Genomic DNA, 24,481 nt, shown 5'->3' with positions numbered 1-24,481 from the left:
CAAGACTGCAACCATTTATTTCCAAGCTGAAAACAGAGCAAAAACCCTCTTCCACAGTGCAGCCTTATCTGGACTGCCATTTAAGTAGGATATGGCAAATGCTAGGCAAACAGTGGGAGCATAGTCCATTTTGTGCCTATCCATAGCTTTCCTTTCTTTGTCGCCCTTTCCTTCGACGTCCATGCAGCCGTAATTTTTATTAGTTTAGTCCAACTAGGAAAAAAAGAAAAAATGTTAATGAACAAAGGTGCCAATATACACGGACATCACAACAGTTACCCTGTGAGCGTGCCACAAACAGAGCCCCACGCTCGTGCTGACCGGATTACTCAACGCAACTTAAATATATACAATTAAAGCACTATAATGGAGCAGAAGCTCAACAGCATGCACAATCTCACTGTGCATGTTACACACACCTGTCCCCTTCATAAACAATTGTTTATTATTTCTTCCATATATACACATACCATTTAGTACTCTTATAAATATGCAACAAAATAATGGTTTGATAATATGAACATACTATAATACTTTGCTTCAAAATATAATCCTGGGTTTAAGTATGCATGGTGTGCATCCTACTACCCCTCAGAGGGACATTATAATTGTGTTTGCAAGCGTGTCAATAGATGACACCTTGTTCACACACCACCTTGACTGTACTGCAGATTACTCATATCGAGAAACATTACTGAAATCATTCTCGTTTGCCCCACTATGAGACCCTCCCTTCCACACCAAAACCCTATTAAAATTCCACACATTCCCTCCTTCCACGCGCACAACATTCCTGAATACTCAAGTTACTCGAATAGATATGACCCACAGGATAAGCCTTTGTCCACAGTTATTTTTTTCTTTAGACAGACAAAAAACCCAATTTTGACGTGCTACTTTCTAGGAGTATGCGCTCCTGATCTCCAAGACATTCTTCATTTTCAGTTTGTATATTTCCACTTTCCTCCTAATCTCACTAAAATCGGTATCTGCTACCTCACCAACTCTTTCCTCTCAACCCCCATGAAACCAGCATTGTCCCTAGCTTACACCCCGTAACAGTTTATAAGGTGATACATAAGTCACAGAATATGGGGATGTCCTGTTAGCCAGCAACATGGATTGCAACGCCTTCCTCCAATCCAAACCACCTTCAACAGAGCTGAATAGCTTATTTTACCACCCTGCTGAACCTTTTGACTTGACCGTTTGCTTAGGGATGGAACGCAGATAATTTTCAAGCACAATCCTGAACCCCTAACTAGTTACTTATGACCGAGCCCGTTGGTAGTTACAATTTCTTAAAGGATACCTTCCCTGCAAAATACTTCATCCAGAAACTCCACAACACTTTCAGAAGTGACCATGACCATTTTAATCTCTGGCCACTTGGAAAAGGAATCAACCAGGACAATTACAAAAAACTCGTCTTGGCAACACTGCAAGTGGTCTCAATTCTTTAAGGAGCCCGAGGGGTACTTGTATAGACCAGGTCAGCCCCCCACTCATAAGAAAAACACACAATAGGGACCTGGCCTAAAACTAGAACCACTACACGTGAACTTAATGTCAGTCAATAGCTGCCACAGTTATATGAGCTGCTAAAGTGGTATATAATCCAATATCTGTCTTAATAGGTCCCAGGTTCTACATAAAAAATAATAAAACTTGTTCCCACGTTGTGCAGCCCCACGTGAACTGACTAAGAAAATTAATTGTGCCGGTGAAACCCAATGGTGACGAAAAATGTGAGAAATGGTATGGAGTGCCTCACGGAAACAACACCATGGGAGTCTAACCGGTTGGTACTCACCAGTGGACTCAGGTTCTCATCAGGACATCCATACCGTGAAGAAAAGTAAGAACAAACCATATGTAATAGTGTTGGCGAAGTGCACATGTGCAATAGTACCAATAGTGAGTGTACTAATTGCGTGTATTAAAGTGATAATATGAACACTGAAACTGACCCCATGAAGAAGATCCTATCGAATAGGGACCCCTTTATGTTATTAAAAATGAGCTACAACCAACACTAGCTAGCCACCTTTATTCTCTTCTGTGGGTTTGCTCACATTAAAAGGACACTGTTGCCTCCTTGTATTTGAGAGCCAACATGTTTCATTGCCGGTAGATTTAAAGGCAATTTCTTCAGGGCATGGGTCAGTCCCACCACTATTTTTCCTTCACAATCGTGTGTGTACCGATTGGGTGCTCATTCTAAGCACACCGGTGACCTCCTTTTTAGGTCTCGCCTGTCGATGCGCATGCGCATCGAGCTTGCGAGACTATTGGGGCTTAACCACTCTTTAACTAACTTGCAAGGAATCGTGGCGATTCCTTGCAGTGCCCGTGACTTTTAAGCTCAATGCGCATGCTCATTGAGCTTAAAAGCGCGTGCACATCAGTTCCCTCAGCCGCACTCCAGTCCCCTGCTGCTTTCACACCCTCTCCCCGCTCCGCCCCCTCCCCGCCGTGTCGCATTTCTCCTCCCCCCTCCCCTTATCTGCCTTTCCCTCCGTCTTGTTTTTTTTTTACCCGCTCCGCCCCCTCCCCTGCCCGCCGTGTCGCATTTCTTTTCTCCTCTTTGCTCCTCCAGCAGTTCTCTGTCACCTTTCCTTCTCTCCTCCCTTGTCCACCTTTTCATTGTTTTTGCCCACCTCTCCTCCAGTTGAACTCAGTCACTAGCTCCTTTCAGCCCCTTCTCATTCCAGTGTTTTCGGGTCCCATCTCATGCTTGGGGTTAAGCTCCCTTTGCCTGCAAATGCACGGGAAAACGGACAGACACGCACCAGGAAACACCACACAGACGCAGTACAAGCATTGATTAATCACTCGCACACATCACGTTTTACTCCTTTGCTAGTGTTCTCGTTGTTTACATCAGAAAGAAACAGACCTTAAAATGATTGAATAATTGACAGAATCCTCAAATATTGTTAATTCCATTGAAGTCTAGTGAAAACGCTGCTCGAAGATATGTTGCTAAAATTACCGTAACAAAATCAATCCACTCACTGTAATATTTTTAATGTAATTGTATGTGCTAGCACCAGAAGGTATGGAGTGAAATTACTTAACTTGTGAGTAAACATATTTGTTCACACCCTCTCCCCGCTCCGCCCCCTCCCCTGCCCGCCGTGTCGCATTTCTTTTCTCCTCTTTGCTCCTCCAGCAGTTCTCTGTCACCTTTCCTTCTCTCCTCCCTTGTCCACCTTTTCATTGTTTTTGCCCACCTCTCCTCCACTTGAACTCTGTCACTAGCTCCTTTCAGCCCCTTCTCATTCCAGTGTTTTCGGGTCCCATCTCATGCTTGTTATAAAGGGGCTGCCAAAATGCGGACACTCCTCAACCCTCTGCTTCACATGAGACTCTGCGGCTCTCCTGGGACAATAAACCACTCCAGAACAAACATGGAGTTGTCATACGCGGCCATCTATCTCAATTAAAGGCCACACAGCTTCTCTAACCTCTAGGAAAATCTAGCCCTGCTATTTAATTTTGGTGCGGGATTACTGTGTAAAGAAGGTTTGCATAACGTCTCATCTGACTAACTAGTGCTTTAGTTTAGCATTGTATGTGTTTTCATAGGCTTGTGTGTATGTCCTTTAATGCATGTGCATGCTTGTCTTTTTCTGTTCAGTTCCCGTGTCAGTGTGTGCTTACCTGGATTTCCGTTTGTCTAATTTATGTGGCCTTTGTCAACAAGGCAATCCGCTACTCCGTCCAACGTTTATGAAGACGAGACACTCAGCCACGCAACGCCACTCACCCACGCAACGCCACTCACCCACGCAACGCCACTCACCCACGCAACGCCACTCACCCACGCAACGCCACTCACCCACGCAACGCCACTCACCCACGCAACGCCACTCATCCACGCAACGCCACTCATCCACGCAACGCCACTCATCCACGCAACGCCACTCATCCACGCAACGCCACTCATCCACGCAACGCCACTCATCCACGCAACGCCACTCATCCACGCAACGCCACTCATCCACGCAACGCCACTCATCCACGCAACGCCACTCATCCACGCAACGCCACTCATCTATTTGCAAAACGAAAAATGTTAAACTCTTCTATTGCGAGACCTATTGCATTTTCAATGCTTGTTCTTTAGTGTCACTATTGCGGATCTCTCCCCTGCCACTGTAGTTAGGCCGGGGCGCACTGGTGCTGCGTAGTCACTCGTCCCACCTGCAAGTGGCCCAATTATAACCAATGCAAGCTTCCGCCAGGGTCCATCTGGAAACCCAACAGAATGAGAATCTGGAATATGCATACTGGCTGTTTTATCACTAGAGGCACACTCAGTTAATACCCTTACTTGATGTTCCAACATGGTGCCCTTTTCTGGCGGGCAAAAAACTCTCCCTATCCAGTCTCCTAGAACATGAAATGCCCTTCAAGGGCATTGTAAATGACAATGAGCCTGAGCCTAAAAGGAAAAAAACATTGTCACCCCTAACAACCATTTCATTTTCAATGGCTAACTCTTCCCTTTCCACAACGAACAACTTGTCAATTCTCTAGTAATCACTTGTTCCTCAGGCCAACCCTTATTAATTAACTCCATCACCCGGTTTAACTCTCCATTTGCTTGCATTTCCTCTTTCGACCCATCTTCTTTAATCACTGGATGCCACAAACCAATCAAATGGTTATCACTAAAAGTGAATGCCACTTCACATTCATCTTTAGCAGTACTAATCACTCTCACTATGCATGGGTAATCTAGACATGAAGGGACCGTGTATGTGGTTCTTCCCTGGCACACACTCTATACTGTACTGGAATGCTTGCAGTCTGGATGCTAACCTGGCCAACCTTGGTCATTGTAAGGCCTCCACCAGGTGACGTATGTACCAATGGTTTGTAGTCAGTGTTAATTACAAATCTAGTACCCCACAAAAATGTTCTGAAGTGGTCAGCCACTCCGAAACACGCCAACAACTCCCGCTCTATGACAAAGTAATTTTTCTCTGCCTCCTGTCAAGCCCTTGAAGTGTAAGATACAATCCATTCTTTACCACACTACCTTTGCATGAGGGCACCTTCCATATCGTGACCGCTCTCGTCCACTACAACCTCCCCCCCCCACCTACATAAGGTTTGAGACCAGGAGCATCAGCAATCATCTGCTTCAACTTAGTGAACGCCAAAGTTATCCCATCACTCCATTCAAATTTTGCATTCTTTTTGAGTAAACACCGAACGGGCCCACCACCTCAGGGGCATAGTTAGTTATACATTTATCATAGAACTCAGTCCAAGGAATGCTACCATCTGTTCCTTGCTCACTTCTCCTCCTGCTTAACTTGATGATAAGCACTTGTCAAATCCAGAGTGGAGAAAACATGCATGCTACTTGACGTTGTGACCATTTGTGCAAGTTGGGCAACGGGTGGGCCATCCACCCAAATCACACAAATCCACATTTAGTATCAACTTGCAAGAAAATTTGACAGCTCACAACCTGGGACGCCCAAGGAGAAGATTAAATGGGCCCAATAATGCCATTGTTGTATAAACCCTTTAAAATCTTTCATCCGCTCCCTGTAAGATAGACGCTTCTAACCCGTGTCTAGTGGACACTGCCTTTTCACAATTTAATGCAGTGTTTAAACCCACAATATTGCCTAATAGGCCACTGAAAACATTGCTGAATTTGTTTTGACGTGTTCTTACAAAACCATCCATCTGGGGGCCCGCCACCACTTTCTTACTGGTCTGTTGATTGACAAACAGGCAGATTCGCTCTGGTGTCTAGAAAAATTCCCAGTTCCTCTTGGTGAGGCCAAGACAAAAGGGATTGTCCACTCTTTGCCATATATTGTTACCATACGAAAAATGTCCATTAAACCCCAACAATTAAATTGTGTGACCAGTGTGCCCACCAGGCGGAATCTGGAGGTAATAAAGTTTTGTCAGGCCACTTCACTGAATATCGGTTGTCCTATAATGATGTATCATGCACATGAATTAACAAGCATTACAATATTCACCCCATCAATGGGAATATCAAACAATGGAAATTGTCTTTCCATCACTTCCCAAAAGTGTTAGAAATCTGACCAAATGTGTCACCATCTATGGCTTTATTTGCACTTTCATATTAAATTCACTTTCCTAGTATTAAACCTACATACCCTATTAAAGTGTCCTTTCTTGTTGCACTTGGAACATACTATCAGCAGCAGTACAAGATCTTGAATTGCCAAGATGGGATGAACTACCACATCTATAACAAAGCTACACTTTTCCTTTAATCATTCTTTTGCATGGTGGTTTTGCTAGTTTTACCTCCGTTAATTCTTAACATACACATTACTGTCAGAATTACCCCATATTTCCTGTACAAACTTCTCAGAATGTTCAATAGACTTACCAATATCAAGATGGCAGCATTGAGCGACATGTCTGTGCTGGTTCATAACTAGGGCTCTCGGTTTTATGGTATTTTTTTTGTCTTTACAGTCCGTATTTATCCATATTTGTTAAGTTTATTTGTATTTATCCATATTTATTATGGGTTTGTGAAAAAAGTAACACTGGTATATTTCTATATTTAACCAATAAATATGCAGGCATGCTTGAATGCCTGCCATGTTTCAGTGAAATGAACACCTGCAGAAGATAAATCAATGCACTTATATGAAAATATGCACATTTTAGTATCAGCCTTGTACATAGTCACTGCTGTTTAATCTTTTTTACTAAAATTCTACTCTCTCAACTCCCTTTCCTATCAATTCACACAGTTATTGGCCTGACAGTCATGGCAAAGCGTATTTAGAATCACTCAAAAATCACCCAATTTCCATTTTTATCAACATTTAAAAATAAATACAGACAAGAAAATAAATGGTTCTGTCTGTATTTATCTGTAAAAAAAAATAAAAATCAGTAAAAACGGGACACATGGAGCCTTATTCATAACCGGTCGTGATTTTTAGGTCTCGACTATTATATTCTGCAAGAAATAAATAGACTAGTAATGTGGGCAAACCAAGCTCTGAAACCAGCGGATTTCGGACAGTTTGTGTGGCTTACTGAAGCGGAAAGCGCGTCCACATTAAAGCCATCAGCCTCCCTCCCACAGGCATCTGTTGATTTCACTTTCACGGCTGCGGGCTTCTCTTCAAAGGGATCCGCTCCCCCGCCCCCTGCTTCACACTTCAAAGGAATGCGCCCCCCACCCCTGCAATGCCGGGAGCATTTCCCGGCCGCTTTTCATTTCCCCGCTTTTACTAGTTCTTCCTTTTTCCTAGCTCTTAGCTCATCTCTTCCCTATGCTACTCCGACCTCTTCTCTCCCGTCCATGCGTGCAGGGAAGGGTGGGACAGGCAGCCTTCCGTTCTGTACTCCCAGATTTTACTACTGTTTCGTTTCTTTTTCTGGTTCGTTCCTCCCCTCCTCCAACACTGTTCATTGCCTCTCCCTCGGTTTCCTTTCTCCCCCTCTTTCGTTTCTCCTGGCATGCGGTGTGCCTCTGGTTTCCTTTCTCAGTCTCTCCATTGTGCGACGCCGCCCGTCTTCCTGGCCCCAGTCTGCGGAAGATCCTTGTTAAACTTGGTAACACTTTCCCACTCCCCACCTGGATTTCACTTGCCCAATAATAGTGAAATTAAACCACTACAAATGGAGGATTATTCAAAAGAAACTCGATTGATTAATCGCTTGCAGAAGAGAAGAGAATGTAAAAGACAAGTCCTGCTTGTTAGACAGCGGTATCTCCCTCAATGCAATGAACGAGGCATCGTCACTTTCAGATTTGCAGTGCGTTTCGTCCACTTGCTGAGGAGCTGCGCCTACTCAACCAGAGTCCCCCGACCCCTTCCTTATAGTGAAACCAACAGCAGTATTATTCCAAGGCGCATGCCTCCCCCCCCATCACAATTCTCCCTCTCCTGAATAATGAATAAGCTTGCTGCATCGAGATTTGAGACTTGACAAGACGGCAGCTACAGAGTGAGCACGTGAAGGGTGGGGCACACGAGGACAGCACGAGACACTGAGTACAGCGGGTGGTTGACTGGTGGGGTAGTACAGGCCTTCTGACAGGGACCATCCCCTCCAGCACTGCCCCCGACCACCGGGCTTAGACGTGCTGTAAGAGGAGAGGGATTTAGACTGGGGAGGTAGGGGAATCAATCCTCAGCATTCTCCCCCCTCCCCAGGGACACGAGGACAGACCCCATTTTTCAAGGGTTAGACAGTCATCCATGCTTAGCATAGTGTACCGCCCGATCTGTATTTTGCGGTTTCTGTTATTGCATCCAGATATATGATTCCACAAGTATCATACCAACACAAGGCAAACTATTAGCTTTGTTGTTAGTTGCATAAGATAAATAGGCAACAATTATGGTTTGTATATAATATTGAAAAAGCTTCCACTTAAAGCCCAGGTAACACCATGACAATGTTGCTGCTCCTGAGTTTCAAAAAGAGAAGGTAAATCCAGAGAGAAAATGACTCTTTAAAGGATTCCCCTTCCTCTACAAGGCTCACCTGGATGGCATTACATCATGACGTATCTTCTCCACTATTGTGAAGTGTGAGCAGTGCACATCGATGTGCCTGCTGTCACTGCAGTCTGGAAAACAAGCATTTACAATGCAATAGGTCTCACAGTTACACGAGTTTAAGCTATTGGCATTGTAAGCGCCACCACTCAGCACCACCCAGCGCCACCACAACATCCCTCAGCGCCACCACAACATCCCTCAGCGCCTGGTAAATTCCACAACCTCTTACACAGTCTTAATAAAGTACTGTTACATTCAGTGCATCACTCCTCCCATTCTAGTACTTCAATGTAGCTTAAAACATATCTTCCCATAAGAGGTTCCCCAGATACTGCGAGTAAAGCAGTTGGTGGTACAATTGACAGTTAAGAGATCTTAATGAACACATAATGGGGAAAAGATTTAAAATAAAAGAAATGTCACAATAAGGATAAGATGTAAAAATAAAATACAGTTGTCTTACATGTTTGTGTGTGCATCACTGTAAACAGTAATGCACCGTGGAAACTCTGGATAAGAGCAGTTCTGGACAGTGTTAATATTCCTCAAATGTACTAGGAAATTGAAGTAAGCTTCACAACAGACATGTCAGCAATTGTGCACTATTAAGTTCCAGAACTACACTGAAACCGTTGGAAAAAAAAAAAAATCGCCACAGAAATCACAAACTGCAGAAAAGCAAGTTTGTTAGTCACAGTAATTACCGCTGAACATCTGTAATGATAAATGCAACCAGTTCCCAATGGTGTGCCGTCTGGGAAACCGGACCAAGAACAATGAGTGCATAAAACCACCCAATAAGATAATCAAATGTCGGATGGGCGTGCCACAGGGGAACAAATTAACAGGCACTGCAACTTCTCATAAGCCAATCTATGTTTAGCAGCAGTGATGAAACTGCCAATCTCCAGCAACTTCCACAGCTATTCTACTACATGACTACATTGGCTTCCAATTGAACGCTGTGTGCAATTCAAAGCTCTAGTCCACATGCACAAATGCTTTTCCAACTCTGGACCCATTTACTGAGATCCCTGGTGTATTCAGTCACCCAAGATTTTTCTGCAATCAAGCAATTTCGAGTTGGCCGTAATTTCCAGAGAAAGGAAGTCCCGTTAAGAAGGTCGACCTTTCACCTATATGGGTCCTAAGCTCTGGAACTCCCTTCCACTGACACCCAGAGCTTGTCGCTTGTTCTATCTTCTGTAAACTGCTAAAAACCTGGCTGTTCTAAATCTCCTTATAGCAAATAGGTTTGACACATTTATCGGGAGGAGCTTGGCGCAGTGAAACCATTCTTAGGCAGCCATGCGCTTTATAAATCTCGTATAACGATATTACCTCCCCAAAAGCCAATGCCTGAAAGGAAGTACTCTGCATTTCAGTGACCGCGTTCTACGAACTAAAGATTACAGGCATTGGCCTCGCCTTTCGGACCTTATAAGTACCCTTACCTGGGATTAGGAATAATAAGATTGGAAGTTATACATTCCCGCCCGTCCAATGCTTCCATTCCAAGGCACTAAAAATAATTTTTAAATATAATCTCTTGAAATAAAGAAGCATCTTTTACATTGATTGATGGCTTACTTCCCTAGATAGACATTACAGTCAAGATCCGTTTGCCCTGAAGAAGTCCTTCTGATATGGACGAAACGCGTCGGCTGTATCTCAGACTAAGTTTTAAAGACTATATTGAATAAAGGAAGACAAATTCGGAATATTACTTTGTGGACATGTATTTTATATAATCTATTGTCCAGTTTGTTATTTGGGGCACATGTGCTAATGAGTAAAAATTGCTAAATTCTTTGATGGGGATTACACTGCGACAGTGGGTGTTTCAGTGTGTACAATTGCTTTTTGGGTAATTCCATATCACTTACACATAGATTAGGGATAGCAGGTTAGGTGCAGAGGCTATGGGGTTCCACTGTTCAGCCTAATTTTTCTTAACATCTATGATTTATTTATTTTTGTTTTATTTATTTTGAAAGTTTTATATAGCGCGAACAAGATCTTTGCAGATATCAGAGCGCTTTACAAAGCAGGGAATACCAAACAGGAGAATGAAAAACGTGAGGGAGCATAATAGTACAGGTACATCAATAATGCAAGTAAATAGTCAGGTAAGTGAAACAATAATAGAGGTACAGCACATATTCGAAGGATCTAGCAGAATACAGGAAAAACACAGTAGTCGTGATCGAGCTGGGTAATATAGATCGGTGCAGATACCTTACAGATCCAAGTTGAAAGCTCAATTGTATTTGGCCATGAGAAGAGCTTTTACTTCTTTCTTAAAAAGTATGACTGAGGAGATGAGCCTTGTTTCAGGAGGGAGTGAGTTCCAGATCCTGGGTGCCATTCCTGAGAAAGAGCGCTTATACGTTTTTTCCTTCCTGAATCTTCGAGGTTTTAGCAGTAGATTGTTTGTGCCTCTAGTGTATCTAGAGCCGCCAGAGATTGACAGCTTCTGAGTGAGGTATCCGGGAGAGCTCAGGTGTACAGCCTTGTGTGTCATGCAGGCGATTTTCAAATGTATTCTGGCTTCAAAAGGCAGCCAGTTCAGGGCTTTCAAGTCAGGGGAGATATGCGAGTTTTTTTTGACCCAGTGATGAGTCTCGCTGCAGCGTTTAGAGAGGCTCTTAGGGCTGCAGTAGTGGTTAACGGGAGACCGCAGAGGGCGATGCTGCCGTATTCAATTCGCGGGATTACTAGTGCTTGTACTGCAGTTTGGAAGTCTTTGGGTGGTAGGAAGGGTTTAAGTTTCCTCAGGGTATTGATTTGGAAGTTCGCACCCTTAGTAGCCTTGCTGATATGATGCTGCATGTTGAGATTGGAGTCAAGCGTTATGCCTAGAGATTTTGCTGAGTCCACGATGGTGGGTAGGACATTGAGTGCAGTTAGCTGTTTAAGCCATGTTTGAGTGGTAGAGATCTTCGCGGGAGGTGAGATCAAAAGGAACTCTGTTTTTTGAGCATTGAGTTTGAGATGATTATTTGCAAGCCAAGATTGGGTGCTTCTGATCGTTGAGTTCAGGAGTAAAATGTCATTGGGAGATTGTAGTTTGAGATATAATTGGGTGTCATCTGCGTACATGTGAAAAAGTACATTGGATGCTTGTAGCAAGGTGGTGAGGGGTTCCATAACTAGGTTGAACAAAGTGGGTGATAGGGAGGATCCTTGGGGGACACCTAACGAAACAGGTATTGGCGAGGACCTCAAGTTGTTACTCTTGAATTTCTGTGACCTGTTGTGTAAGAAGGAGGTGAACCACTTGAGAACAGTCCCAGATAGACCCATTCTTGTGTTCAAAAGTTCGAGTAAGTTCTCATGTTTAACAGTGTCGAATGCTGATGCGAGATCAAGAAGGATGAGGAGGCAGGTATAATTTTGATCTAGCATTTGAAGAGCGTCATCAATTATGTGGGTCATAGCAGTTTCAGTACTGTGTCCTGCTCGGAAGCCTGATTGATGAGCGTTGGAGATCAAACTGATCAATGCGTTTAGTCAGCTGTAGTTGTGCGCATTTTTCCAGTAGTTTGGCGAGAGTGGGAATATTGGTAATGGGCCGGTAGTTCTTTAGGTCAGATGGGTCGGCAGTAGGTTTCTTTAGTAAAGGTGTGACTTGTCCAACTTTGAGGGAGTCCGGGATGAATCCGTGTTGGAGCGAGCGGTTGATAATTTTAGTCCACAGTGGAAGGAGCCATGGGGCGAAGTCTTTGACAGCGTTAGCCGGGAGGGGATCCGTGAGGTGATTGGACGGTTTCAAGGTGCTGAGCAGTTTGCCTATTTCTTCTTCGGAGTAGGTGTCAAAGGATGACCAAGTAGCATTGTTTTTTAGTTCTGTGGGTGTTATGCTGTTGGAGGTGGTGTAGAGGCTTGCGTCAATGCTGAGATCACTCTTTATGTTGTCAGTTTTTTGGGTAAAGAAAGCGGCGAAGTCTTCACAGGAGGGTGCTTTGTCCAAAGAGCTGATAGGTTGGGGTTGTTCCTTGGCTTGTGTTCTGATTAGCTCAAACAGTTTTCTTGGTCGGTTTTTTGCTTGGTCGAGCTGGAGGCTGAAGAAATCTGATTTTGAGCGTTTTATTTTCCTGAAGTAGGCGTTTCTCTTTTCCTTCAGAGCTTTTAGGTGCAGTGCAGAGGGAGCTGATCTCCAGGTGCGTTCTGCCATTCGCATGTCTCGTCTATCCTCATTGAGACTCCCGTCGTACCATGGATTGGAGATTTTAGTAGAGACTCTTTAGCTGCATAGGTGCAGCCTCATTAATTATTGCGGTCATAGCGTTGAGATAGTGGTCAGTCAGGGTTTGAACGTCCGTAGCGCCTGTCGGTGGGAGTAGGAGATTGCGACTGTTAGGGGGCAAAGAGCCTGGGTTGAGTTTTTTCATGTCTCTTTTCCAGACTTTGGGCTTGGCGGGTTGAGCCGGGTTAACTTTAACTTTTTCATTGATGAAGAATGTGACAATATGATGATCTGACCAGCCACAGGGTTGGATGGACTGAGTTGGATAGAGTCCTCTTTGGAGATGATCAGGTCGAGGATAGATCCTTTCTCGTGGGTCGAGCTGTCGCATATTTGGGTGAGGTTAAGGGCATCGAGGAAATTTTTAAGACTATTTACCACCGCGTCATTGCGATCGTTCCAGTGGAGGTTGAAGTCACCAAGGTATATTTGGGTGAGCTGCCGTCCGGAATTGGTTGAGATCATATCCATGATTTGTTGGGAAAAGGTGAGGTTGTCCCTGGGTGGGTGGTAAATGCTGTGAAGAGAGCATATCGGTTTGCCTTCACTAATAATGTCGAGGCAGATGTATTCCCAGGATGTTGGGGATGGTAGGGAGGTGGAATTGACTTTCAGAACAGAGAGGTTTTTCCTGTAGATGCATGAGATTCCACCACCTATTTTGCCTGATCTGTCGAGCCTGATGATGTGGTAGTTGGGAGGAACCAGAATGTCCATTATAGGTGACGAAGATTCAGTTAGCCAGGTTTCAGTCAGGATGATTAGGTCAAGGTCCAGCGATAAGAGGAGATCAGCAATGGCGGCGGAATGTTTCGAGGCCGATCTGCAGTTGAGGAGAGTGCATTTGAGAGGAGATCAGCAATGGCGGCGGAATGTTTCGAGGCCGATCTGCAGTTGAGGAGAGTGCATTTGAGACGGGGTGTGTTGAGGGTGGTAGAGGGTTCTAGAGAGAGGGACTTTTCTACGGTTATTGGGGATGGAGAATCTGCTGTTTAGTGTGGGGGGTCTAAGGGGATTTGAGTGTATCGCGGGAATGGTGAGGTGTGAGGTGGTTGTGTGATTTTGGGGGGATGGGTCATAGGAGCGGAGAAGGGTGAGTGTGTCGAGGTCAGAAGTAGGGTTGTGGGTGCGACGAGGGCGGTTGTTGCGATTGCGAGCTGGGATTGAGTTCCGGTGTGGAGAGAGTTGAGTGAGAGTTAATCGGAAGGGAGGGGGACAAGTTGGGCGGGGAGGTGTAGGTGTGTGAGGGGTTGCAGGGGCGACGAGGGGGACGAGGGCGGTCGCTGCGAATATGAGCAGGGATTGACGCCCGGTGTGGGGCGTGTTGCGTGAGGGAGTCAGCCGGGGGGGTAGGGGAAAAGTTGGGAGGGGAGGAGGAGGTGGAGGAGGAGGTGGGTGAGGGGTGTATGGAGAGTAGTTCTTTGATGATGTGTATGTCTTCTTTGATCTGAGTGAGGGTGGCCATGATGTTGTCCATCGTGGGGTAGGTGGTGGAGGTGGGGGTGGCAGTCAAAGGTGACTGACTGACCAGGGAATTCGCGTGCAGGTGGGAGAGTTCTGGTGGGCTGGTGTTCGAGCAGGGCTGCGTTGTGTTAGTGTACGGGATGGTGTTAGGGAAGAGAGGTTTTGGGCGGGAGGGGTGTGGATGAGGTAGGGAGGAGGTTGGTGATATGAGTGGGGGCATTGATGGTAGGCGGGGGGGATCAAGGTGTAGGCTGGGAGACTGATAGTAGTGGTGGGGTTGCAGGAAGGGTAATGGGGGCTGAGAGTAGGAGGGGAAATGGGATTGGAGATGGTCCTGTTGTGAGGAGGGGGGAGTTAAATTGAGAGGAGGTGTGTTCTGCGTAGTTAGTTAGAGGGTATTAGGGACTGAGAATGGGGGGATAAAGGGAGGGATTTGTCGATGTGCGCGTCGTTCTGGTGCAGAACTGGGTTAGGTGTGTTGTGGGTGGGAGCTGTGCTGTCAGGGGTGAGAGGAGTGTTAATGACAGCTGTAGGTGTGAGGAGTGTTGATGGTATGTGTGGAGGTCCGAGGGTTGGTATAAGGGGGTGGGGGTGTGAGTGGTGTATGAGGGGGAGCGATCTGTGTCTGAGGCGTGTATGGCAACTGCCTGGTGTTTAACTGGGATAGAGGGGTTGTGGGTGGGAGATGAGAGGTCAGGGGTGGTAGGTGTGTCCCTGATTGAGGAATATGTAGTAGCTAACTGGCGCTGAAATAGGTTGGAAGGGTTGTGGGTGGTGGGAGCTGTGAGGTCATGGTTGGTGGGACTAGGAGATATGAGTGTTGGTCCGCGAATTGGAGAGGTGCTCTTTAAAAGTGGGGAACAAGTTGTCTAGTAGTTCCAGGTTCCTGTCTGTGGATCTAAAGATAGTATTCTAAGAGGCTGCTTTGCATAACTTAATACTAACAAGAAAAGTTCAAAACCAGTTTATAATTTACCCCCACCTAAACACCAGGAATAATTATTACCCTAGAACTAAGATAGTGAGGTATAAATACTGTGGCCACGGATGCGGTTCAAAAATATGTTGACATTCCAGCTACCTACTTAACTAAAAGGAGACGCTCATGCAGCTGCTAATTTAGACAGGAATGGCACCCTTGCAGCTGCCTCAACCCGTAAAGAATAGTGCCCTTGCAGCAATTGTTAAGAGCAAATCTGCAGTGCTGCTACAGCTGGTCCAAACAGAACACAGCGCTTCTGTAGCTGCTCCAAGTAGAAAATACACAGCACGATTACAACGGCCACTATACTAAACAAACATGTGGCGCTCCTGGAGCTGCTCTAATAAGAAACGTGCAGTGCTCATGAATGTACTCCAGGCCATGGCAACCACTAAGTTAGCAGTGACCCAGTGACTGCTCAACGCTAAACAAATAAAAGTAGAGCTCCTCTAAGTGGGAAAGTCAAGTGGAGCAGCCACTAGACAACACAACCCAGCCACAGAGGAACTACATAATGTAATCCATGACAACTAAGAACAAACACAGTCACACTCAACAAGCAGCAAGAGCACTCACCGAAGAATCCTCACTGCTTGGGTTGGATTTATTGGCTGTAAATTAAATGGGCTGCGTGGAAAGCAGGCGTAGCGTTGAAGTCCATATTTAAAAGCACAAGCACTTCTTAGAAGTGCTCGATGAAAATATTAAGCATCTGCAATGAAATGGGTCTCACATTTACAAGTTCGAGCAATCGGCATTGTAAAGGAAAATGCCTTTTATTTGTGTTTTTTTTTTAAGAACAAATAAAAGGTATTGTCATTTACAATGCCAATAGCTTAAACCCTCGCAAATGCAAGACTCATTGCATTCCAACAGGGGTGTGGAATTTATTAAAATATCTACTTGTCCATGGGGCAGGTTGCTTCATGAATCTACTTGTCCTGTAACAAATCCACTTGTCCCTCTGGTGCCATGTAGTGCCAGCAACACATTATGGCACCAATCTCATTATGTTGGAGCTCTTATATAGCCTCTCTGATTATGCAGGGTTCATACCATAGTAGTGTTTGAATACTAGCAATCCCTATATGTTGCCACGTTTCCGCAGATCTACATACTGGGACTGAAGGTAGTGGCAAGCAATAGATCATGGGTTGGAATGCCCTTTTGAGTCTGTGCAAACCTACTAACTTGCATGTTTTAAGGGTTTTCAACAACTCTTCTCTAATATTTTCCCATACTGAGAAATCTTGGAAATTTACTCCTGACAATGGCAGAGGTAAACCTTCTTCCAGAGTTGGGAAAATTGTGATTGGAGGGAAAATGAACTTGCAAACACTCAGGTTTTCGCATTCGTAAATCTATACATGCATATTTACTCATGCTAAAATGCAGTTCACAAATATTTCCTAGGAGTACAATTTCTTGCCCTACTTCTGTAAATTCTTGTGAATTCACGAAAGACATAGCTGCACTTAATGCAAGGGTGCACTTTTGAGACTTTCTTTAAAAATTGGGCCCCAATTTGGTCTGGCGTTGACCATGACCGTTTGTGTTTATTAAAATTCTCTCTCTCTGTGTATCGGCTGGCTTCACTGTGGTGACAGCATTCTGTCTTTTACAAGGAGCATATCGGCACACAGTAGTTTTGTTCAGTGCCAATACTAAAGTGGAAGTGTCTGCTTTTTTGAGAACAAACTATTTTTTGCTTTTGCCAATGTTTGTTATAATGGGGAGGGCCTGGAAGCTCTCATCAATAAGGTTTTACAAAAACCATGCCAAAACAAGTCACGCATTGCAAAAACTAAAAGGCCGACCACCAATTTCAGACCTACTGGCTTTGCCAATGCTAGTTTAATTTTATGTTCCCCATAACCTTATTGAAACTGTTAATGATTTTGCAATGTGAATATTTTTGCAAAATACTAGCATACATCAACATATTGCTTAATGATTCTGCTAAGAATGGGTACCTGAAATTTTACAGTAGTTTAGTTAAATTGTTTTTTCCCTACTTTCATTTGTTTAGGAACATTTTATATTGAAAGCAAATAATCATTAATGTTGCTTTCAAGCTTCTGCTAATCTGCGCATCTAATCAGGAGCATTCTGGGAGTATTATGAATAGGGCTCCCGGTTTTCCGTTTCAAAAGATTTTTCAATATAAATACAGGCTGAAAACAATTTTTCCTTTGTCTATTTATATGTAATAACGGCAAAATACTGCTGTGCTCGAATCCAGCGTTAACTCGCCAGGCCCCCTTCCTGCTGCTGGAAATTCATTCCCGGTCACACACACAGCCGCACCAGAGTACTTCACAGGTCTTTTGAAGAATATTTACTTGTTAAAGAGGCTTTATTGTTCTTTCACCCCATGCTTTAGCCTCCCCCAAAGCCCCTGACTCCTCCTGTCCCAGGTCCCATACAGTGCACGTTTTAAACACTTCAATTCACAGTGCTGCAGCGGAAGATAAATGAATATTTTCCCGTGACAATCGGCATACCCATGTCGTCGTCCTTGGAGAAAACACATTAACTGAATGTTTAATCAAAACATTTTTAACATACCTATCATAAAATGAGCAGTAAATTTTTTCCTACACAATCACATAAGATTTCATTAACAGCTTCCATGTCGTTCTCGACATTTACTATGGATTAAAAATGTAATTTCATAATACACTAATCGTTAATTCAGGGGTCATTCTGTTTTTCACTTAGAAAATGCATGTCCCCGTATATCACCCTCTCTGGCAATGTCCACTGTACCAGATGTTTAGTTTCATGGAGAGGAAGCCAACATAGGTGAATATGTGTTTAGTTCCTAAATCAGTGAGTCGAGCGGAGAGAGGTATTGGTATTTTTAGAAGCCCCACGAAGAAATAAAACTCCTTTGTAAGGTCAGGCGTTCTTCTCTTTGCCGAATTTTATGCCAATGGTTTTTAGCAAGCGCTTGGCAGCTGTTTCAAGACCATCTGTAAGGGCCAAGTTGATTTTATTTTGATTACGCCCTTCTACTTTTCCTCTTAAGGCTTTACTGTGTGCATATGTCAATCCACCACATTTACGTGTTTTCCTGCGGTTCTAATTGTTTTTCTACTCACTAGTGAGGTCATGCTTCCGCTCGGAAAATCTGTGTACTACCTTAAACTCAGATTTGAGTCCAGACTCGCTGCCTTGACTTTCATCCTCCCAAAGTTGATAAAACCAGTTGCATTGCCTTGTGTAATAGTAACACCAGCTATTTCAAGACTTCGAGGCGTAATTGATGAAGTGCTATATAGGTAACCCTAGGTTTGGCATGCAGCATTGCTTGTAACATAAAACTGCACTATGATCTGACATGCTATGGCACCTGTGTTAGTAACTTTAGCCTGTACACAGGCGTGTTATGTTAAATGACATGCATGTGTGTATAACAAGTGTTTATACATAAGCTTGGTGTGTTAAGTGAAATGCAGCTGTTAGTAATGTAAGTCTGCCTGCAGTATTATGTCAAGGGACATGCAGGGGTATCAGTAATGTTGGTCTGTAAACAGGCCTGTCGTGTTACAGGAACACTTTTGTTTTCATTTTAAAACTGGGGCTGACTAAACAACCAATTTTTTTAACGCAAAATGTTCTAGCTGGCTTTGGATTAAATACAGAAGCGCTGGCACATGTTTGCTCCTCATAAGTGCTTGTACACTAAACTAAAGTGTTTTTATAGTAGAACTGAGAAGCACAGGTATTCTCCTTTTCAAATTACTCAGTACCGGACCATTTAAAGCACTGCTAAAGCCACAACAAATCGCTAGTTTCAGTGAGCGCAAGTGTGCATTGTCAATTCAAATAAATGTGGAAAAATACCAGCTGTAGCGTCGTCTTTTGCTTGTGGCAAAAATAAATGAATAAATACAGAAAAAATGCCCAAAAAATAAATATGGATAAATACAGATGGAAATGGCAAAAAAATAAATACCATAAAACCGGGAGCCCTAATTATGAATAGCCTCATATTGCTAAACTTTGAAACCGTGTGTACATATTTTTATACTAGAACCACTGTCAGTAGTGCAGTCAGAACTTACATTTACTTAGAGCGCTCACCCTAATAAACAAGGCGTTCAATTAATGAACATAAATACAAGTTTGAACAACATTAACATATGCACACAAACATTAACTTAACTGCAGGCAGTGCCCTTCCCTGACCCTTAATGTGGTACTGCAAACTGGCAGCCAAAGGGTTTGTGCTACAAGGGGTTGGGCCTACTTGTCCCAAGGACAAAATACACATTAAAACTTGTTGCCCGTGTCCCCAAACAACATGTCCTAGGCGTCTGGCTATAGGAATTCCACATCCGGATTCCAAATGCTGATTTAAAAGTGTGTGTGGGGAGGGGTTTGCAAACAGAAGAACACAGACTGGGAGGGTGTGTGAAGCAAAACAGGGTGCGGGTAAGCAAAAATGATGGTGCGGTGCTCTATAGTTGGTTTCCCTATGCCCTCCGTGCCCCTTGCACGGAGGGCATAGGGAAACCAACTATAGAGCAATGCAGTGGGAGAAAAATTTAGCGATAGCAGTGTTAAGCTAGGGTGAAAGCACACCCTTTACATGTAATCTGAGCTGAGGAGCAAAGTGCAGCGAGCTGCCACTTTGGAACTGGAGAACTGCTCAGTAAAGCGCACCAAAACCTTCCGGTCAGGTTCTCGTTTGCGGGAGTGTGTTTCTAAAGACACATTTGCAGCCAAAGAGTTTTCCTTTTTTGATCCATTTCACAGAGGAACAAATTAGTAAAAGAGTAAGAGCCCTTTGTTGATACATGGTTTTTAGCAAGTGAGTGGAGAAAATAAACACGGCAGATCTAGCGTACATTACATCACACACCTTTGACCTCCCTACAGGCATCGCTGTGTTACCACCTTCTGTCTCCCATGGCCCCCTAAAAGCTATGTTTGCTACTTGTTAAACAAGCAGGTGGTCCCAACTGCGCATGAGACCCTCCTGCTTTAGAGAAACTCATTAAAGAAAATAGCGCTTACAGACTAAAGACGATGTACCGTGTAACAACCGACATAAAAGGGCTAATCCTCATATGAGGTTACAAATTAAGATACGGTGGTAATATGGAGTGACAAGCCAATGACCAATACGGTCAGAGATACGCCAATACAATATGGTGTTGTAAATGATTAATCTTATGTTCCCTCTAACCCTTCCTTTGGGTCCTTTACTATACCGTTCTAGAGCTTAACAATGTTCTTAGTGGTTTCATCACTCAGCGAGATTCCTAACTTGGCAGTTATGAGTCTGGTCAGCTGGGAGGTTGTACGCTCTTATGTTCCTGAATAAACTACAATATATACTTAAGACGACATCGCTGGTTTTCTGTATTTATTCCACATCATATGGCTCACAGAGCAGCGCATGGACTGCCAAGGATCGACCTAAAAATGCCTGATGCTGTGCTGAGCTGGAAGTGCTCGGTCCCAAAAAGCATAAATCAAAGGACAATAGGGAACACTGCACGAAGTGCGGCATCCATAAAGCGCGTGCCAAAACACACACTTGAGGGAAGTGCTTGATTACACTGAAGCGTGGGGGCCGTTAATAAGGTGCTGTGCTATGTGGGAAGTGCTCAGTCTTAAAGTAAAAAAAAGTTCAAAAGACAAGAAATACAATGGCACAAGTGGAACAGGACAAGTCCTACGGCGATACTCCCATGAGGAAAAGGTGGGACAATCAGGTAATATTACCCACTTAGAAGCACTGTTTTTTCAAGAACACTGACAAAAGCTGGTGGCAGGACTGTAACCCCACAGAGCGAATACAGGATGTCTCGAAGGCAGCGCTTGTGCACTGCCTAGGCTCAACCTAAAAACAGCAGGAATACTTGTTACAAGGACCACGAAAGAACCAGTTTGACAGTGGCAGAAAGATAGGTTTCTTCAATTAAAACATTGGGATACCAATATGCTTACACTTTAGGCCTGCCTGGTAACTCATTTAAAAAACAATAAGGTTCACAGCCACTCCCTTGCAACCTACAATTACCTTCCAATGACTTAAAATTAGCCTAGGAACTGCAGCCAGAAATATGAATTTCCGTGTTTGCCTGTGCCCTCCCACCTACTACACTCCCCCAATCTTCCCCTACCACTCACTTAACCCAGGACAGCCAATCATCAGACCTACAAGCCAGCAAACTTGAGTTAGAATTACATAGCTACTGACATTTGCTTTGATCAGCACGTCCTAAGTTTAAATCTGCGATCAGTAGGCAAGTTTCATTAACCTTGCTAATAAAAATAAAACTTTTTACAAAGTTCAGAAGCAGCAGAAGTGTATGAATCGTCATATGACTTAAGTCGTTAGAATTCAAAATTAATAGGCCCTAGAAACCTTCTCCCATGACACTTCCATTATGGCTATAAATTGCATAGAAGGGATGATATCAAGTGAGCTTAGACCATGTCCTGTGACGTACTACTTTGTCAAGCACCCTGTGAATACCTATATAAGTTTTTCTAGGGGTGAGGGACCATAGAACAGCTATGCGTGTTATTCTAACTAATGCTACTTCAATGTACATTGTTTGTGGGGTGGCCAAATATGTGGCGAATGCTTGGTATATCAGGTCAAAACTTTTACCCGATGTATGACATGTTTCTCATGTATAGTTTATCCTTGTTTTATGTATGTGGTCTGTAATACTGCATGTATTTCATATGCTGAACATTGTACTTTTATGAAATTTTGTTTCGAATAAAGTATTGTAGTTAAATATAATTAACTCGCGTACTGGCTTTTAGCATAATACAAACGGGGATATATATATATATATATATATATATATATATATATGCCAAAATGCGACGAATTGCACACAATGAACCTACATCTCTGCTACGATAATGCAAGTCCAATACTATAAATGTACGAACAAAGACTGCAAATGGGGGCTAAATACAATTAACTGTGTGGTGCGATAAGCTTACCTTTACGAAGCCGATATCTTTGGCATACTGCCTGAAACACTGGCGACACATGTTCAAACCATACTTGCGAATCAGTCCGTGCTTGTTCGAGCACACGCGGCTATAAAAGAACAAACAAAAGATATTACTTTACTAAGAGTTACTGTAGTGTTATGGTTATGAGACGATTCAGATGCACGCTGACGTCAAGTCAGTGCCAGAATTGACAAGCAACAACTGTTCAAAATACGAACACCAAAATATGCTTTCGTACTACGTTGTACAATAAATGCACAGAACACTAAATTTTTCGGTACAAAAATATTGGACCTGAAACTAAATCCAAGAGGGGCTTTTACCTCGTCTCTTTGGAAATAACTGCAGGTCTCACAAAGCAAAAGCCCATTTTACGTCGCAACCTTGAATAAATAACTCCTTTTGCATTTGTTTGACAGCCCGGTTAGTAGAAACTATGATGTATCGAACAGCGAAGATCAAAATTGGTAAGTAGCCATTAATTATGCTTAGAATAAAGAGATGTGGAATGGTGAGGATACACTGACGAATACACTTAATCAGAAAATAGTATATGTGGTAATGAAAGGGGGCAATGGTGGGGGTGGAAGAGCGGTACTGCATGTAGTCTGGGCTCGGAGGGTCAGTTATTACACTCTGTTGCCCGGACAGCGGCACCGGAGAACGTCCGCTCCAACCTCGCAGGATGCCGCCATTAAGGTGCCCCACGTGGGTGGGTACTACTGCTCCTTCCGAAGCAATTCCCCGACACTACTGAGCCTGAAAAGGCAAAGAAAACAGGAGACTACGTGCACCAAAAGAAAGCCCGTAGTTCCAACCGCCCACTACTGACTAACCAAGATCGGGAACCCTGTCCGAACTTCCTCGGGTGGCTCCAGTAGAGCTGCTGGTGACCCATCTTGTTCTTTCACAGATCGCGAAAAGGAAGAGGCGGAGTCAAGCGTCACATTATCAACCCCTTGACGTCAGTCCCATCGTACAGCAGGAGAAGTAACTTCCTGTTGTTTTAAACTACATTCGATTCAATGTATTAGGCTGAGTTTTGCGCACAGCTTTAACCATTAGAAAAGCGTGTCAGCTTTCCCTTAATTTTTGCAAATGGCAATAGCGTATATGATGTTGGTTGATGGTAAATTTCTCTATTAATAACACAAAATAGAGACTCTCGCTTTAAAATGCATTGATATGTAAAATCTGCGTCTAATTAGTTTTTGGTGTGTAACCGTTGCTTGTGCCGAAAAAACACGTCCCGAACAAATTGACCGCTGTATGACTGGTTCTACTCTTCTGTGGTTTTTGTAATGCAAACTTCTACAGCCTCAGCTTCCGGCGAAAGCGCCACCCCGCACTGCACGCTGGGACGCTGCCCACTTTTGGTCCGAGGCATTGGCACGTCATCTCCAGACCAAGTCCTGGGGCTAGAGTGTTTATTTATTTATGCATTTTTATATAGCGCGGACTTTACCCGAAGGCGTCAGTGCGCTTCACATTAGGAACAGGAATGAAACATAATGAGAAACATTACAAAAGAACAGATTGCAAAAACATACGTTACTTACATAAGGTAATAGTGACAATTGTGAGCAACCAAAATACATAAGGTAGTAAAAACTGTGAGCAACCAAAATTACATGAGGTAGTAAAGGTAATAGTGACAATCGTGAGCAAACAAAATACTTGAGTAAAAATTGTGAGCAACCAAAATACATGAGGTAGTAAAGGTAATAGTGACAATCGTGAGCAAACAAAATACTTGAGTAAAAATTGTGAGCAACCAAAATACATGAGGTAGTCAAAAGTGCACAAGAGGAAATGAATGTTGTCCTTGGACACACTCTAAATTTAGTGTACACACTACTAACCTGTTTTATAAACTTGAAGCTACATAGCTACCATTTTTTTGGTTTACTTGTGTGTGACACATTTGTTTTATTAATTTATTTTAAGGTTTTATAGAGCGCGAACCAGACTCGTGAGGGTATCAGAGCGCTTTACAGGTTTGAGGGTGGTATACAAAGCTTTAGGAAGGGAGGGAACAATTGGGTAAGATGGGGGATATATTATACAAGAAAAAAACCACACAGTTTAACCCCTTCCATGCTGGTGACGAACCCCAGCCGTCACGCTCCACGGTGCTCGTGTGCGGATGACTGCTGGGGTTCGTGACGGCCCGCCCTGTTCGTTCCGCGGCCGCACACGGGGGGAATCGCGGCCGCACGGAAGGGGTTAAGGTCCCAGCTACAAGAA

General features: G+C 43.8%; 1 protein-coding gene across 1 annotated transcript; it reads right to left on the bottom strand.

The window, feature by feature from the left end:
• On the bottom strand, positions 1–23,226 carry LOC144781065 (small ribosomal subunit protein uS14). The gene is made up of 3 exons (XM_078659701.1): positions 23,071–23,226; positions 22,220–22,319; positions 1–213 (listed from the first exon to the last, which is right to left on the bottom strand). Exons 1-3 carry the CDS (start codon positions 23,130–23,132, stop codon positions 205–207), a joined length of 171 nt encoding a protein of 56 aa, XP_078515827.1. The 5' UTR covers positions 23,133–23,226; the 3' UTR covers positions 1–204.
• Positions 23,227–24,481: the final 1,255 nt, after the last annotated feature.

This window comes from Lissotriton helveticus, chromosome 9 (assembly GCF_964261635.1).
Source record: "Lissotriton helveticus chromosome 9, aLisHel1.1, whole genome shotgun sequence".
Classification (NCBI taxonomy): Eukaryota; Metazoa; Chordata; class Amphibia; order Caudata; family Salamandridae; genus Lissotriton; species Lissotriton helveticus.
This window is presented reverse-complemented; position numbering and strand designations above follow the sequence as displayed.